At 31.9% G+C, this 18,616-nt stretch overlaps 1 protein-coding gene across 1 annotated transcript in view; it reads left to right on the top strand.

Moving 5' to 3' along the window:
* SI (sucrase-isomaltase) overlaps positions 1-18,616 on the top strand; it is a 125,515-nt gene that overhangs the window by 32,113 nt on the left and 74,786 nt on the right. The window contains exons 6-13 of the mRNA XM_030857021.2: positions 1,040-1,191; positions 2,384-2,555; positions 3,986-4,085; positions 5,027-5,139; positions 8,143-8,268; positions 9,157-9,288; positions 9,376-9,495; positions 15,595-15,708. Coding sequence (XP_030712881.1) covers positions 1,040-1,191; positions 2,384-2,555; positions 3,986-4,085; positions 5,027-5,139; positions 8,143-8,268; positions 9,157-9,288; positions 9,376-9,495; positions 15,595-15,708 — 1,029 coding nt within the window. The remainder of the gene's footprint in view (positions 1-1,039; positions 1,192-2,383; positions 2,556-3,985; positions 4,086-5,026; positions 5,140-8,142; positions 8,269-9,156; positions 9,289-9,375; positions 9,496-15,594; positions 15,709-18,616) is intronic.

An 18,616-nucleotide genomic window follows, 5' to 3' on the forward strand; every position in this document is an offset into this window, starting at 1 on the left:
CCTTGTCCCCATGGTGAGCTACAGCCACCCCCCGCCTCTGCAGGAGACCCTCCAAACCAGCAGGTAGGTCTGGTTCAGTCTCTGCTGAAAGGAGTCACTGCTCCTTTCTCCTGGGTCCTTATATGCACACTACTTTGTTTGTGCCCTCCAAGAGTAGAGTCTCTGTTTCCCTCAGTCCTGTTGAAGTTCTGCAATCAAATCCCACTAGCCTTCAAAGTCTGATTCTCTGGGAATTCCTCATCACATTGCCAGACCCCTAGGCTCAGGAGCCTGATGTGGGGCTCAGAACCTTCACTCTAGTGGGTAGACTTCTGTGGTATAATTGTTCTCCAGTTTGTGAGTCACCCACCCAGTGCTTATGGGATATGATTTTTACTGTAATTGTACCCCTCTTTCCATCTCACTGAGGCTTCTCCTTTGTCTTTGGATGTCAGGTATTTTTTTGGTGAGTTCCAATGTCTTCCTGCTGATGACTATTCATTAATTAGTTGTGATTCCAGTGTTCTCACAAGAGGGAGTGCTGTAGTCATGATTGTAAAGAAATTAATTTCTGCTATTATTTTACCAAGTAGTTTATTAGTATCGTCTTTTGGATTTGGCAGTGAAAACACTATATCCTTTGTACATTACCTTTTAGCCACAATTTCACAAAAATTAAGATTTTATTTTAAACAAAATTCAAAATTCTTGCAGGAGTTTTAAGCAGGTGATCACTGAAATGTAACAAGGATAACTAAATTACAAAATCCCAGTATTCAAGAATCAATATGTAGTAATACTATCATTTTTTTAAATTGGTCAATAAAAATTTTTATTTGATTTAGTACCATTATGACCAAGTAATTCTATTACAATTTATTCTGTACATATCCATTCAGCAATATTAAAGTTAAGTTTATGACTAGATTAATAGCTCATCTATAAAATTATTAAATTTATTATTTCGTGTTTAGAACTCGCATTTAATACTTAGTTCAGAATTGAAAAATTAAATAACAGTTTTGAATCAAATAATGCTAATTTTTTGAAATCTTTGCAGATTACTGATCCAAATAATAGAAGATATGAAGTTCCTCATCAGTTTGTAAAAGAATTTAGTGGAACTGCAGCTTCTGATACATTGTATGATGTGAAGGTTATAGACAATCCATTTAGCATTAAAGTTTATAGAAAAAGCAATGATAGACTTTTGTAAGTAATTATTTTATATTAATAAAAGATTAAATAATTGATCACTTTTATTATATTATCATAGAATTATGAAAGTCTTAATTTTAGGGCATTTTCAGAAAGATTAAATTTCCTTCCAAAAGAGGGTGGGTGTACATGTTTTAAAGATTATAATGTTAAAGGGATTTTAATTTCTCATGGAAGAAAGGAACAAGAACATGAATGAAAGTATAGAAATGGGGCCAACCAAAGTTGAAGGTGAAGAGCATCACTGATACAATCTAAGCCTTGTTTATATTTTTGCATACTTAAAACTCCTGTTGTGTCTTTTCCCCAGTATTTATCATATTCTGTTGTCAATTTGTAGCGTCAAATAGTTACTAAGCAGAGAGTGATGAATTTCCATAGTACAATTAGAGGATTTTTCATATATATGTATGAAATTAAATTGAGTATATATTAACATATAATAAATTTAAATTACTATACATATATTAATTTAAATATTACCTGAATGCCTTCATTATAAATGTATTTTGAGGGATACTTGTTGCAAAGAATTTAATAACTTTCAAGATTATAGCTCTTGAATCTCCAAGAAAGGTTAACTAAACAATTGTCAAGACTGAATCTCGGCAATTATTTTCTGTAAATATATTTTAGTAACTTGTGATTGAGTTTATGTTAAATCACAAAAGAAATGCTGTTTAACATTTCCCATAGTATATATTTGATATGCATAAAACATGTAACCTTTCTATTTTTGGAAAAATAATTTTGAACTTAATTTTAATATGTATATTAGAGGTGCAGAAACCAGTATAGTACTGTATTTTAAAACTCTGTCTCTGTAGCAAAGCAGAACTATGTCTGAAATTTGGCTCTGCTGCCTAACCTTGAAAACATGAATAAATTTGTCCAATTTGTGTCGTTTGTGAAATGAAATTTATAATGGTAGTTATGCTTTAGGATTTTGGTGAAGATAAAAGGAGAGAATGCATGTGAAGAATCATATTGATGATGATGAAACAAATTGTGTTGATGGAATTAACAAGTTCTGGTTATGGTATAAAATTCATGTGTTACTAAGAATTGATCACAGCTAAAGACTGACATATTTAAAATGAAATATTCTGGATGATAATATAGACTTGTATTTAGTAGAACATTTTATATGTTTCTAGCTCATTTATTTATTTATTTCATACTACAGGTTTGACACCAGCATTGGTCCACTGGTATACTCTGACCAGTATTTACAGATCTCAGCCAGACTTTCCAGTGAATATATTTATGGTATTGGGGAACATATTCATAAGAGATTTCGTCATGATTTATATTGGAAAACATGGCCAATTTTTACTCGGGATCAACTTCCTGGTGATGTAAGCCACTCTCTTTCTTGTTATAGATAAAATAGGTATATTTGAGGATAATTTTAGCCTATTTGAAACCATCATTTATTTGATGTCAGTGATACACATTCCAGAAGCTTGTTTACTTTAGGGGTGAGGATTGATATCAAAGTCCTAAAATAAATAAGTGACCAACTGATTTCATGAATATTTAAAAAGATATTTCCAATTTATGAATGTTTTCTTTTGATTTTCACTTTTATATTTTATCATTCCACTCTTGTACTTAAACCTATCCAGGGTTAGTTATTGCACAAGAATAATTCCAAACACCTTGTTCTACATGGCTTCGTATGATATAGTGTCTGCCTATCTATTGAACATCATGTCCTGCATCTATACCCACTTTTTCCTTTACCATAACATATGATCATCTTTCTTAAGTTCACATATTTTCACAAGAGGTTGGTTCTCTTTGTACGTGCTAAACCTTGAAGTTCTTTATCATTTATACAATTCATTGATAGTTCGGTTGGTTTCACCTCATAATAACTTTTCCCAAACTCCTCCATGCAGAATTAATCTTTACTTTCTAACCCTTTATTCATATTTTAATATGATAACCATCACAGTGTATTATTTGTATATACATTTGTCTGTACTTCTAGAATATGTGACTCTTTGGGACAAAGACCATGCCATTAAAAAAACTCTTTTTTTATTCATTCATGATTGCTTTGAGTCAAATGTTAATGATTTTTAAAATGCTGATGCTCTTTCATTCCTCAAAATGAATGTGAGTTATTGTTTTAAAGACCCTCATTTTGTACAAAAATATTAATAAATTTTGCCAATCTTTGTTTACAGCATCACTGTCTATAATAAACACCAGGCTAATAAATACCTCATAGCTATTTTCATACATCTTTCCTTTGAACTTCCATACCCAATCAGTCAAGAAGCCTTTCTTCTTTCACTTTTTAAGTTCATTTCCAATTTTCCTCCACCACTTCATCTACTCAACAGCTCTCAACCACTGTACTGCAAAAGTTCTATGAGGGTGGACATCATTTTGGAATTCCCTGCAATACCTTGGGCACACATGAGACATAATGGATAAGCATGCTATTACCCTATCACAGACAGCTTTTTTTTTAATTGAAGTATAGTTGATTAATATCTTATTAAAACTCATTTAATCATAGTAAAACATAAAGGGAAGTAAACTATTAATAGTATAATATATAGTTATATATTTATATCTTAATGTATTAATAATTAAAATAGGTTCAATGTTTTTTGTGCTACAATATTTCATATGGTACTTATATAGAGAAAATTGTTATAGGAGTATGGGAGTAAGTTAAATATGAAGAGTAAATTACAAGAATAAATTGGAATCCATAAAGTCCATTGTCAGTGTATAATCTTTTTATTTTAAATAAATTTATGCCTTATAGAATAATAATAATTTATATGGCCATCAAACATTCTTCATGTGCATTGAAGATACTTCTGGAAAGTCATTTGGTGTTTTCTTAATGAACAGCAATGCAATGGGTAAGAGTAATTTATCTGATAATATATTTAAATGAGACTTGAAATGTTTTAACTGCTTTCTTTATTCCAATCATAGGTATTGTATACCAGAGTAAACTTTGTTGTTACTGATTTAGAAGGTGAAATTATTATAAGCATGTTTTGTAGTTAGTGAGACATGGATTTTTGCATATCTGTGCTTCTATCTGGGGGAAAGTATGCTGTATTGTGATATTCGGGCACTTCATTTTCCCTGCAGAGGAACACTGAACACACCCATACAAATGAATATTCCCATTCACATAGCCTCATTTGTTAGGATAAGTTAATATGTCACTCCAGATAAAAAAGAGACAGGTCTATATGGGGATAAAAAGAAGGAAGAATGATTTTTTTTAAGTTTATCATAATTCAAGTAGTGTAGAACCTTTTGTTTTTTAATGTTGTGAATAATGCAATACCTCAATTGGATAGGTGAATCAGTGATAGTAAAAACTACAAAAATTCAAGCAAGAGCTGTATACCATATGGTTATACAGACAATTACTATGTCTTGCATATAGACAAATTAAAAACCTATGTAGTTTTTTTCTTAGAAATCAACATGTGATAATATGATCTTTCACAGAATCTTCAATTAAAATAACTAATTGAAATGCAATTTTGAAAAGAAATCTTTTTGTTGTAAAAAGATGGATCCTCTATCCCCTGCTAAGCAGTTTCTAGAGGAGCTTTTGCCAACATCTGTAAAAGGCAGCTCTGGAATATCCTATCTTAAACCTCATGTATGGTGGCATTCCACTTTTCTCCTATATTCTTATCTTCAATACCTTATCTTAATCATTTAAAAAAACTGTAAAACTATGTGGTTAATACAAAGTACTTTAAATAGACATTGCAATTATTTTATCACATGTACATGTTTACTATTTACATATGCTTCTCCAATTTTTGTTTTGTAGAGATTTTCATCCAGCCTACTCCAATAGTAACTTACAGAGTTACAGGTGGCATTCTGGACTTTTACATTTTTCTAGGAGATACTCCAGAACAAGTAGTTCAACAGTACCAAGAGGTGTGTTTCAGGTTTATTTTATAAATTTTTTTCTACCATACTTTCAAACATGTCTACATATTAAAATGATTTTAGCTAAGATATTTGAGGCCTCTTAGCTAAATATATTTTTAAACCGTACCATTTTTCAGATATGAGAAAGTGGTTTTTATTTTTGTTTTTCTTATACAGTGAGACACCTAGGTATATTTAGATGTCTACATTTCAGATATCAAGTTGTTTCTTGCTTCTAGGTAGGTGAGTTCAGTAGTTGGATTCCTTTGAGATGTTGCATATTAAATCTTTACTTATTCATGACCTTCTTTGGTGGGATAAAACAAAAGGAAGTATCTTATCTTCAAGTCTGAGGATACGTAATGGACATATAGGTCATACATCCCTTTGATAAGAATCTTAGAGGCAAGTGAGTTATGAGGAAGGCTAGTGAAACTTGCTGTCAATGTACCATAGGTAAATTCCAGGAAAATTGGCTCTGACACTCAGGATTAGAAGGACAGATATTGAAACATAGTCTGAAGTCTTAACTTCTTGAGGTTATGTCTAAACAACTCTCATTTACCTGTTAAATAGCATCTTAGTGTACCTGAGCCCAAGATGGACCTTAGAAAGTTGAGGAATCCAAGGCTTATTTTGAGCCTAATTCTAGATGTTTCTCCCATGTAAATTGTTCTCCTGTGACTGTTAGTGTATATAATTTCTGGTGTTATGAAAAATCATTTTTATAGATACAAGATTTAAGAATAGTGCCTATTTATAACATCTTGTTTTATTGATAAATCTCTTGACATATAAGTCCCATTTTCAAAATGATCTCAAAAGAGAAGCAATTACTATCAAAAACTTTAGTTAGAATCTAAAAACCTGAAATAAGTGTAGGTAGAGTTTTACACAATTGAATAATTTACAATGTCTAGCAATTCCCAAATTGCTGTTCATAAATGTGAATTTCAGAAAGGCAACAAGATTTACAGTCTCTATAATATGAAATCATGGTTATTATATACAGTTATCACACCATCAAAAGAGGGGACAGCACATTTTTGTAAGAATTTGATATTTTATTTGTGAAGTATTAGTTGGGATAGTTGTCTATTACATGCTGGGTAAAGTCTGTGGTCAGCAGTAGTTGAGTTTGAGTCATGTTTGACATGAGAATGCAGCATTCATGTGATATAGCAGTCCACTTGCATACATCATTTTATGGGCAGACTTGTAGAAGCTTGAATTTAATGAATAAAATAAATGACTTGTATAGAATATAGCACTATTAATCACTGCTGCATTTCAATGGGGCTCATATTATGTAGAGAGAAGCAAAAGAGACTACTTCTTTTTGAAGAAAAATAAATTATCCTCTCTGTATAAATTAATACATTAGTGGTCCCAGTATGTCAAAATTTAAAACATAATGCATTTGAATGACTAGATCGTTTCATAAGTTTTAAAGATAATATATACATATAAGGTATAAGATGAATAGTACATAAATTAATATAATATATAATAAAATATGTTTTATACACTTCTATGAAAATAAATTATGTGATACATATAATACATACACACACACAGAAATTTCAATCACATGTCCAAATCTTTAAAGAAGTTCAATGGAACATAAGGTGTTTATGAATAGAGTTTAAACATACTGAGTTTTGGGGGATTTTTATTTGATACCAAGTTATTAAAAATTAATTTAATGCTTAAATTGAATAGAATACAATAACCTGAGTATTTTTTTTTTATTTTTACATAGCACTTTTTTTTTTAACATCTTTATTGGAGTATAATTGCTTTACAATAGTGTGTTAGTTTCTGCTTTATAACAAAGTGAATCAGTTATACATACACATATATCCCCATATCTCTTCCCTCTTGCGTCTCCCTCCCTCCCACCCTCACTATCCCACCTCTCTAGGTGGTCACAAAGCACCAAGCTGATCTCCCTGTGCTATGCGGTTGCTTCCCCCTAGCTATCTATTTTACATTTGGTAGTGTATATATGTCCATGCCACTCTCTCACTTTGTCCCAGCTTACCCTTCCCCCTCCCCATATCCTCAAGTTCATTCCCTAGTAGGTCTGCGTCTTTATTCCCGTCTTGCCCATAGCACTTTTTAGACATATATGATGAAGAAATCATGGATCCAAAAAAATGTATATTACATAAAGATACATATATATAAACATATATATATAAATACCTAAACCAAAGAAAACCCATCATGCCAAATAAGATATTTGTCTTAATGTAACCTAATACTTAGTTTTTGGTGAAAAAACTTAATGTCAGTTGCACTCATCTTTCCATGTGCAAAATCCTGTGCTCTGTTGTGATGAGACACTGGTGCTCTGTTGTGAGTTTGCAGTGAACCTGCTTGGGCCACCAGAGAGTGGGAGGAGAAGGGCCCATTTGGTCCTTGGTGGAGGGAAGAAACCAATGTCCTACATGGGAATATAAGTACCTTATGAAATAACTGCCTGGGATCCTTGTAGAAATATATTTTATTAATATTTTTGCAAACTCAGAGAGAAATAAGTGCCAAAATGCAAGGGAATAGAAATTGTATACTTTTAAACATCATTTTTTTCTTATGTGATGATCATTCATTCATTCATTCATTTTGTTGGTACAAGAAGTGGGAGTGTGGTGGGACAATTTTCTTTTTCTCAAATCTCTTTAATGCTATTATTTTATTCTCTTTTTTAACTTTCCACGCAGGGCAAAATATACTTTTGTAGATGCTACTTTTTTAAGTGCTACCTTTCTGATTTTTTAACACAAAATTAACAAAAGATGAGTGACAGAACATAAACTTGCTAAGTGTTTCATAACAAAATTCTAAGAGAATATCCAGGACACATTTAGAATGCAGACACAAAATCTTTGTTTAAAATATATAGTTAAACTCAAATCAATATTAGAGATGTAACAATAAGAAGCATATTAATATTTGTTTCTAATATTTGTTATTGAGACTAATTAAATATCCATTTACTTCAAGCTCATTGGACGACCAACAATGCCAGCATATTGGAGTCTTGGATTCCAACTTAGTCGCTGGAATTATAAGTCACTTGATGTAGTGAAAGAAGTAGTACGAAGAAATCGGGAAGCTGGCATACCATTTGTAAGTAGGATGAAGGGTTTGTGGGAATATATTTCAAGTTAAATGTTGTCATATAATAATAAGTGTAGGAAATTGTCAGGATTATCATATATACCATATAGATATAGATATAAATATAAATTATTAAGCTGCTTTTTTAATGATAAAGTACACATTATGTCCATATGCAATGTATAGGCCTACCTGAATTTTGAGAACTGATTATGAGTTATACTACACTAGAACACATGTTGAAGTGTGAACAAAATTATAGTCAGTTTTTTAAATATACTTTATTTTTAGAGCTTATATACTTTTTAATGTAATAAAATTTTAATGTATTTTATGTAATGTGCAGTTTTTTTTTTGCAGTTTTGTTTTTTATACAAAGAACCCATATATGTACATATACATATATATAAATGTATATATATTGACCTAATACATACCCAGTGATCATAACTGAAACAAATGTGAATAATCATTTAATGCTTTTGTACTTTAGAATTAGAAAAACTAGTTTTATAAGCAATATCATTGTGTCTTTAGTGAAATAAAAGATATCTAAGTTCATTTACATTTTTTTTTTTTTTTTTTTGCGGTACGCGGGCCTCTCACTGTTGTGGCCTCTCCCGTTGTGGAGCACAGGCTCCGGACGTGCAGGCTCAGTGGCCATGGCTCACGGGCCTAGCTGCTTCACGGCATGTGGGGTCTTCCCAGACCGGGGCATGAACCCGTGTCCCCTGCATCAGCAGGCGGACTCTTAACCACTGCTCCACCAGGGAAGCCCTAAGTTCATTTACTTTTTAATCATTATATTTATAATATAAATTCTTTGGACTTAAAGGTTGAGGTGATTAGAGGCTTCTTTCAGTACTGTTTATTGAAATATACTCTGCTAATTTTCAGGATACACAGATCACTGATATTGACTATATGGAAGACAAGAAAGACTTTACTTATGATCAAGTTGCATTTAATGGCCTCCCTGAATTTGTTCAAGATTTGCATGACCATGGGCAGAAATATGTCATCATCTTGGTAATAACTGATTATATATATTAATTTTTACTATTTACACTTTTGTAAATTAATTGGTTTTCTATAGTTTCTTTTCTCAATTATTAGGACCCTGCAATTTCCATAGAGAAACGTGCCAATGGAGCAGCATATGAAACCTATGAAAGGGGAACTGCACAAAATGTGTGGGTAAATGAGTCAGATGGGACTACAGCAATTATTGGAGAGGTAAAGCATGATATTCATTAAGTTTGTGTTGCTCAGATTTTCTGTTGTGCAACATCAAAGTGTTTCTGAGTGTGTGTGTGTGTGTGAGTTTGTGTGTGTGTGATTTTATTTCCTTTCAAATCTGGATTTGATATTTAGCAGCATAGAGAAATTTTAGAGGAAATATTTCAATTATCTCTAAAACAGTTTTTGTAGAAAGATAATTTTCAGTGACATAAACAAAACTAATGGTAAAAAATATGATAAATTATTTGGATTATTGTAAAATTCTGATCATTTGATGTAAAATAATTGTATGTATAAACTGAGTACTTAAATGCTGGGTAATAAGATTTATAGTGTACATCTTCACAATGAAATCATAAGATAGCTATGATTAAAATTATTACTTTACATGTGGAAAAAAGTGAATTTGAGAGAGGTAAGGTAACTTTCCTCATGTCAGAGAATTAATAAGGAGCAGTGTCAGGAAACAGCCTAGCTCCAAAAGGCATAATTTTTAACCAGAACAAATATTCTTTTGGAGACAACTTTATAAGACATATCAAAAACTCATATCAGATAAAATAGACTTTAAAATAAAGAATGTTACAAGAGACAAGGAAGGACACTACATAATGATCAAGGGATCAATCCAAGAAGATACAACAATTATAAATATATATGCACCCAACATAGGAGCACCTCAATAAATAAGGCAACTGCTAACAACTATAAAACAAGAAATCGACAGTAACACAATAATAGTGGGGGACTTTAACACCTCACTTACACCAATGGACAGATCATCCAAAATGAAAATAAACAAGGAAACAGAAGCTTTAAATGACACAATAGACCAGATAGATTTAATTGATATTTATAGGACATTCCATCACAAAGCAGCAGATTACACTTTCTCCTCAAGGGCACATGGAACATTCTCCAGGATAGATCACATCTTGGGTCACAAATCAAGCCTAAGTAAATTTAAGAAAATTGAAATCAAACTAAGGATCTTTTCTGACCACAACGCTGATTTCCCTGAAATCAATTATAGGGAAAAAAATGTAAAAAACACAAACACATGGAGGCTAAACAATACGTTACTAAATAAGCAAGAGATTACTGGAGAAATCAAAGAGGAAATCAAAAAATACCTAGAGACAAATGACAATGAAAACACGATGATCCAAAACCCATGAGATGCAGCAAAAGCAGTACAAAGAGGGAAGTTTATAGCTATACAAGCCTACCTCAAGAAACAAGAAAAATCTCAAATAAACAATCTAACCTTACACAAAAGGAACTAGAGAAAAAAGAACGAACAAAACCCAAAGTTAGCAGAAGGAAAGAAATCATAAAGATCAGAACAAAAATAAATGAAAGAGAAACTAAGAAAACAATAGCAAAGATCAATAAAATGAAAAGCTGGTTCTTTGAGAAGAAAAACAAAATTGATAAACCATTAGCCAGAATCATCAAGAAAAAGAGGGAGGGGACTCAAATCAATAAAATGAAAAAGGTGAAGTAACAACAGACACCGCAGAAATACAAAGCTTACTAAGAGAACACTACAAGCAACTCTATGCCAACAAAATGGACAACCAGGAAGAAATGGACAAGTTCTTAGAAAGGTATAACCTTCTAAGACTGAACCAGGAAGAAATAAAAAATGTCAACAGACCAATCACAAGTAATGAAATTGAACCTGTGATTAAAAATCTTCCAACAAACAAAAGTCCAGGACTAGATGGCTTCACAGGTGAATTCTATCAAACATTTAGAGAAGAGCTAACACCCATCTTTCTCAAACTCTTCCAAAAAATTATGGAGGAAGGAACTCTCCCAAACTCATTCTATGTGGTTACCATCACCCTGATACCAAAACCAGACAAAGATACTAGAAAAAGAGAAAATTACAGACCAATATCACTGATGAATATAGATACAAAAATCCTCAACAGAATACTAGCAAACTGAATCCAACAACACATTAAAAGGATCATACACCATGATCAAGTGGGATTTATCCTAGGGATGCAAGGATTCTTCAATATACGCAAATCAATCAATGTGATACACCACATTAACAAATTGAAGAATAAAAACCATATGATCATCTCAATAGATGCAGAAGAAGCTTTTGACAGAACTCAACACCAAGTTATGATAAAAACTCTCCAGAAAGTGGTCATAGAGGGAACCTACCTCAACACAATAAAGGCAATATATGACAAACCCACAGCAAATATTATTCTCAATGGTGAAAAACTGAAAGCATTTCCTCTAAGATCAGGAACAAGACAAGGTTGCCCACTCTCACCACTATTATTCAACATGGTTTTGGAAGTCCTACCATGGCAACAGAGAAGAAAAAGAAATAAAAGGAATAAAAATTGGAAAAGAAGTAAAACTGTCACTGTTTGCAGATGACATGATATTATACATAAAGAATCCTAAAATTGCCACCAGAAAACTACTAGAGCTGATCAATGAATTTGGTAAAGTTGCAGGATACAAAATTATTACACAGAAATTTCTTGCATTCCTCTACACTATTCATGCAAAATCTGAAAGAGAAATTAAGGAAACACTCCCATTTACCATTGCAACAAAAGGAAAATAATACCTAGGAATAAAGCTACCTAGGGAGACAAAAGACCTGTATGCAGAAAACTATAAGACACTGATGAAAGAAATTAAAGATGATACCAACAGATGGAGAGATATACCATGTTCTTGGATTGGAAGAATCAATATTTTGAAAATAACTATACTACCCAAAACAATCTACAGATTCAATGCAATCCCTATCAAATTACCAATGGCATGTTTTACAGAACTAGAACAAAAAATCTTAAAATATGTATGGAGACACAAAAGACCCCGAATAGCCAGAGCGGTCTTGAGGGAAAAAACGGAGCTGGAGGAATCAGACTCCGTGAATTCAGACTACACTGCAAAACTACAGTAATCAAGACAATATGATACTGGCACAAAAACAGAAACATAGATCAATGGAACAAGATAGGAAGCCCAGAGATAAACCCACACACCTATGGTCAACTAATCTATGACAAGGAGGCAAAGATATACAATGGAGAAAAGATAGTCTTTTCAATATCAATAAGTGGTGCTGGGAAAACTGGACAGCTACATAAAAGACAGCTACAGTAAAAGAATGAAATTAGAACAGTCCCTGACACCATACACAAAAATAAACTCAAAATGGATTTGAGACCTAAATGTAAGACCAGACACTATAAAACTCTTAGAGGAAAACATAGGAAGAACACTCTTTGACATAAATCACAGCAAGATCTTTTTTGACCCACCTCCTAGAGTAATGGAAATAAAAACAAAAATATACAAATTGGACCTAAGGAAACTAAACTTAAAAGTTTTGCACAGCAAAGGAAACCATAAACAAGACGAAAAGACAACCCTCAGAATGGGAGAAAATATTTGCAAATGAATCAACAGACAGAGGATTAATCTCCAAAATATATAAACAGCTCATGCAGCTCAATATTAAAAAAACAAACAACCCAATCCAAAAATGGGCAGAAGACCTAAATGGACTTTTCTCCAAAGAATACATACAGATGGCCAAGAAGCACATGAAAACCTGCTCAACATCACTAATTATTAGAGAAATGCAAATCAAAACTACAATGAGGTATCACCTCACACCAGTTAGAATGGGCATCATCAGAAAATCCACAAACAACAAATGCTGGAGAGGGTGTGGAGAAAAGGGAACCCTCTTGCACTCTTGGTGGGAATGTAAATTGATACAGCCACTATGGAGAACAGTATGGAGGTTCCTTAAAAAACTAAAAATAGAATTACCATATGATTCAGCAATCCCACTACTGGGCATATACCCAGAGAAAACCATAATTCAAAAAGACACATGCACCCCAATGTTCATTGCAGCACTATTTACAATAGCCAGGTCATGGAAGCAACCTCAATGCTCATCAACAGATGAATGGATAAAGAAGATGTGGTACCTATATACAATGGAATATTACTCAGCCATAAAAAGGAATGAAATTGAGTCATTTGTTGAGACGTGGTTGGATCTACAGACTGTCAGACAGAGTGAACTAAGTCAGAAAGAGAAAAACAAATATTGTATATTAACGCATGTATGTGGAACCTAGAAAAATGGTGCAGATGAACTGGTTTGCAGGGCAGAAGTTGAAACACAGATGTAGAGAACAAACGTATGGATGCCAAGGGGGAAAAGCTGCAGGAGTGTGGGGATGGTGGTGTGCTGAATTGAGCGCTTGGGATTGACATGTATACACTGATGTGTATAAAATGACGACTAATAAGAACCTGCTGTATAAAAAAATAAATAAAATTAAATTAAAAAAAGAACTAAACTTTCCTTGGTTTATTTGTATGGAAATATGTTAATATAAATGTTTCAGATATTACATGAAATTCCTAAAAATCTTATATGTTGTGGTATAATGTTATAAGTCATAATTCTAGTTATTACCTTAAAATGTATATGTCAGAAATAACTAAATTTCCTTGTCAATTGCATTATTATGAACTTTCTTCAAATTTTTAACTGTGGTCATTTTTAAGTCTTTTGTCATTTAGAGATAGTTCTGGGTGTACTCTGTTGCTTTTGCAAAAGTGTTCCTATGAAAGGGTTTCATCTTCAAGGAATTCATGGATAAGACTCTGACAAGTACAGGTTTCTGGTAACTGACTATACTGCTGAACTGAATGAATAAGCATTTTCAGAACTCTAATGGAAACCTGATGAATTCATAAAAGTGCGAACAAAAGATCAAGATAAAAAAATTAATTACATGGGACTGAGTGAACTGATGAGGATGATTATAATTTTTGTGACTTTCTGCTTGAATAATAAAACAAAGGAACAAAAAAAATGTAATTCTGGATACATTGACTTGATAATTCCACTTCTGTTATTTAATCAAAGGAAATAAAACAGGAGAAAATATCAATTTATAAAAACATTTTATTATTTACAATAATAATAATATTATTATTATATTATTTACAATAATAAAGAATATCCTGACCATCACATTCATCAAAGTTAAAATTACTGCTGAAAGTTTTCTTCAAATAATTATGAGCTGCATCAGGAAACAAAACACAATATTCCTCCCCATAATGCCCATTAATATCTCACAGAATACATTTTGTTATGACCTGTTCTATTGAATATGGACAGATCAGATAGCCAATATGCATAATTTGGATATAAAACAATATTATTTATCCCAATATATCTGAAATTGAATTCCTCTTGTTGAATGTCATTATTTTAAATAGTAAGTAAAATAATTTGAAGAAGCATAAATCATAAAGAGGTAACATAGTACATGTAGTGTTTAATAGCATGGAATCAGATATGAGATTGCCTAGATTTGAATTCCTTCTGCACCACTTAATAGCGGTGTGACCTTGAAAAACATCTCTGTTCATCACTTCTCCCATCTGTAAAATGGGTTTAATTATACTACTTACCTCAGCTGTAAAGTGATGATAAAATTAGTACCTATCTCCTAAAGTTCTAATGAAGATTTAATGAATTAATAACTAAAAGCACTTGAAACAGTCCCCAGCACACAATAAAAGTTATATTCACACTTGTTAAATAAAAATAAATACACAAGGAATACTTTTGCTTGAATTTCTTGGAAACAAATGTCTTTGGAAATTAACTAATGTAATTTCTTTTATCAGACAATGAATATATTATAGTTTTTGTTTATTTGTTTTTTAACTTAACCCACTAGATGCTAAAAACTAAATTAGTGAAGTCAAAATAGTAGCTGCATCCCATATTCTTATATTTTTCCCAACTTAAATTCTTCATGTTCTCTCTCTCTCTTTGTTTTAACTATCAATACTTTCCCTTAAATGAACTTTAAAGTAGACCTGAGATTATTGTAAATATAGATGGTGCATGGATCACATATACATAAAGAAGTACAATGTCATAACTTCAATAATTTTTTACTCTTCTTCACTCAATTTGATTTTTCATTAATTTTTGAATTTTCATTTATTTATGTTTCCTTTTATTTATGTATATATGTGAATGATCTATTCTTCCAGGTATGGCCAGGATTAACAGTATACCCTGATTTCACTAATCCAAACTGCATAGAATGGTGGGCAAATGAATGCAGTATTTTCCATCAACAAGTGAATTATGATGGACTTTGGATTGTAAGTGGTTACTTTAGACTTGTGATTTTGGACAATGAGCACAGAATTATTTTTCCATAAAAATGATTATTAAGTTGACAAAAATATTTTATAACATATTGAACATAAAAATAATGTTCTTATATTTTTCTAGAATGTATAAATATCATACCTGTCATGTTCATGGGTCAGAAAAAGAATACAAACCAAAAACTGTAAATTGAGATTTTTCTTATCCAGTAATATACTTTATAGGATAAAGTTCATTTCTGTCACTAAGGTGTTGTACCTTTATGACTAATAATTTATGTTGAAAAGAGTTAACAAAATTTGGAGATTAGCCTATAGTAGTGCAACTTCAAAAACTTTTACTAAAGTCTGCAGTAGTCAAGCAATTGCAGCAACATGAACTTAAATAAGCTCTCAGCCTTTAGAAACTTTCTTTTTAGTAAGTTATTAAGTGGAACAAATCAAAATTGGCAATAGATTAAGTGTTTTATCTCAAGGTAAACAACAACAAATAATATCCTAGATTACTGGTAAAGTTATTAAAGGAAAACACTATTTTTTTTTTTTTTTTTTTTTTTTTGCGGTACGCAGGCCTCTCACTGTTGTGGCCTCTCCCGTTCTGGAGCACAGGCTCCAGACGCACAGGCTCAGCAGCCATGGCTCATGGGCCCAGCTGCTCCGCGGCATGTGGGATCTTCCTGGACCAGGACACGAACCCATGTCCCTTGCATCGTCAGGCGGACTCTGAACCACTGCACCACCAGGGAAGCCCAACACACTAATTGTTAAAAGTTTCTTTGGATGAAGTTTTATATCTGTAGCTATTGATGCCTGCTGATAGGTTTATAATTTAGGGCTTCCCTGGTGGCGCAGTGGTTGAGAGTCCACCTGCCGATTCAGGGGACACGGGTTCGTGCCCCGGTCCAGGAAGATCCCACATGCCGCGGAGCGGCTAGGCTCTTGAGCCATGGCCACTGAGCCTGCGCATCCATACCGCAAAAATAAATAAATAAATAAATAAAATAAGGTTTATAATGTAGAATAATACTGATGATAGTCAATGATTTAGTGTCTTTTGTTAAGGAAACTGTAACAATATTTGGGGAATGAAACTACTTGGTGATCCCAGAATTCTATATTTCAGAAGAAAATATGTAATAATCTTGAGCACAGAGAGAACATGAGGGATGTTTTTCAAAGGTATTACAACTGTATGGAATTTTGGAAGGAGAGATAATGGATATCTGGGAATAGTTAAATTTTTTGATTGTTTAGATCACAGTATCTCTACTTTCCTAAAGTTCTCATTATTAATTCAGTCATTATTTAAATTATTTATTTATTTATTCAATCAATTACAAGTGTTTATTTTGCATCATCATGAAAACGTGGAGTTGAGTAGAAGGTTAGCATAGCCGTCAGAATTCCTATGAAGGTAATAGAATGAAGATGGAGAGGCTTTGTTATTTGACACAAAATCAGTGAGATTGCAGTGATGATACCTAGCTGCTGGTAGAAATAACAAAAAAAAATTGCAATCTGCTCTTGTGTTTTGTTTTTAATTCTAGCTCCAATTTCAATTATATTATTTAATTTAAATTAAAAGTACATTCTTTCCTTTATTTTTCTTTCATTTCTTTCTTTCTTTTTCTTGTATAGGAAAAATTTGAATCCATTAGAGCAGAGTTACAAGTATAAATGACATTTAGGGATAGTGAAAAAGAATCTGATTGTGCTATATAGAGAGAATATACTTCATTTCCTACATCCATTGAAGACTGAAATACACGATTCATCTCCAAAGAAAGGGGGGGATGGGAAGAAGAGGAGCATCTGAGAAAAACAGAGTAGTTATGATACTAATACAGAAGCATTTTGACTAATGCTTATGATAACCAGTATGATCTCAAAGCTCACTAAATATCACTGAATTAATATATGCTATGTATAAACAGTGAATATTCTGCTTCTAGCTCTTACCTGAATAATTGTCAAACCCTACTGCTAGGTTGTTTCTCAAATTCTTTTTCTTTCTTCAGATTATTTTTTCTGACAGAATGAATATATAGTAAAGCAGCGTTATTTAACTGATGAAATTTTATTTTCATGTCAAATTTTTAGTTTTTTAATTTTCTAGATTTTTAATTTAGATTCAATGCTAATGCTTTTAAATTTTAAGTTTAAATATTACAGTAATTTTGGGAAATGATATGAGCTTAATTGTAATTGAAAAATAGATTTTTGCTTATAAACACACATTATGGTTGAATTCTCTTTTTTTGTGTCATTCTTAAGATAATCTCCTAATATTTGAAAAATAAGAGCCTACTGTATTTGGTATAATTAAGACTAATGCTGTGATTTCAAAATAAGAACACTAGTATTTTTAAAATTCAAAGAATATTTTCATTTTTCTGAAAAAGTAAGCATATTTTTGTGATCATGTTGTTACTATGATTTTATTCTTTAAAATCTAACAAGCAGAATTCTTCCATAAAGAAGTCGAATAATTTAACATATAGTTTTGGGAAACTTAAAATTCATTGAGAAGATATATCTAAACACATTCATATATCCAAATAACTGGGGGCTTAATTGGATATATTATCTGTACATTTTATAGGATTCTTAGGAAAAAAATCAGTTATTTAAAAATTTCTTTGAAAATAGGGTTATTTTTATTTAGATTTAGTTTAAAAGTGAAGTTATGAAATACCACCAGATTTTTATACAGTTTTCAATAGAAAGAAATATTCCTAAAAATGGTATTGACAATTCCTAGAAATGGTCATTACTAGACTTGAGATGATTTTAATGATACTGTAGGAGTACTTATTACTATCAATCCACTGAGTCCTTTGTCTCATGACTTACAATGCTTGAATCTACTGGCTGTAATATTGACAATACTAATCAAATT

The sequence above is a fragment of the Globicephala melas genome, chromosome 4 (genome assembly GCF_963455315.2).
Source record: "Globicephala melas chromosome 4, mGloMel1.2, whole genome shotgun sequence".
In the NCBI taxonomy this organism is placed as follows: Eukaryota; Metazoa; Chordata; class Mammalia; order Artiodactyla; family Delphinidae; genus Globicephala; species Globicephala melas.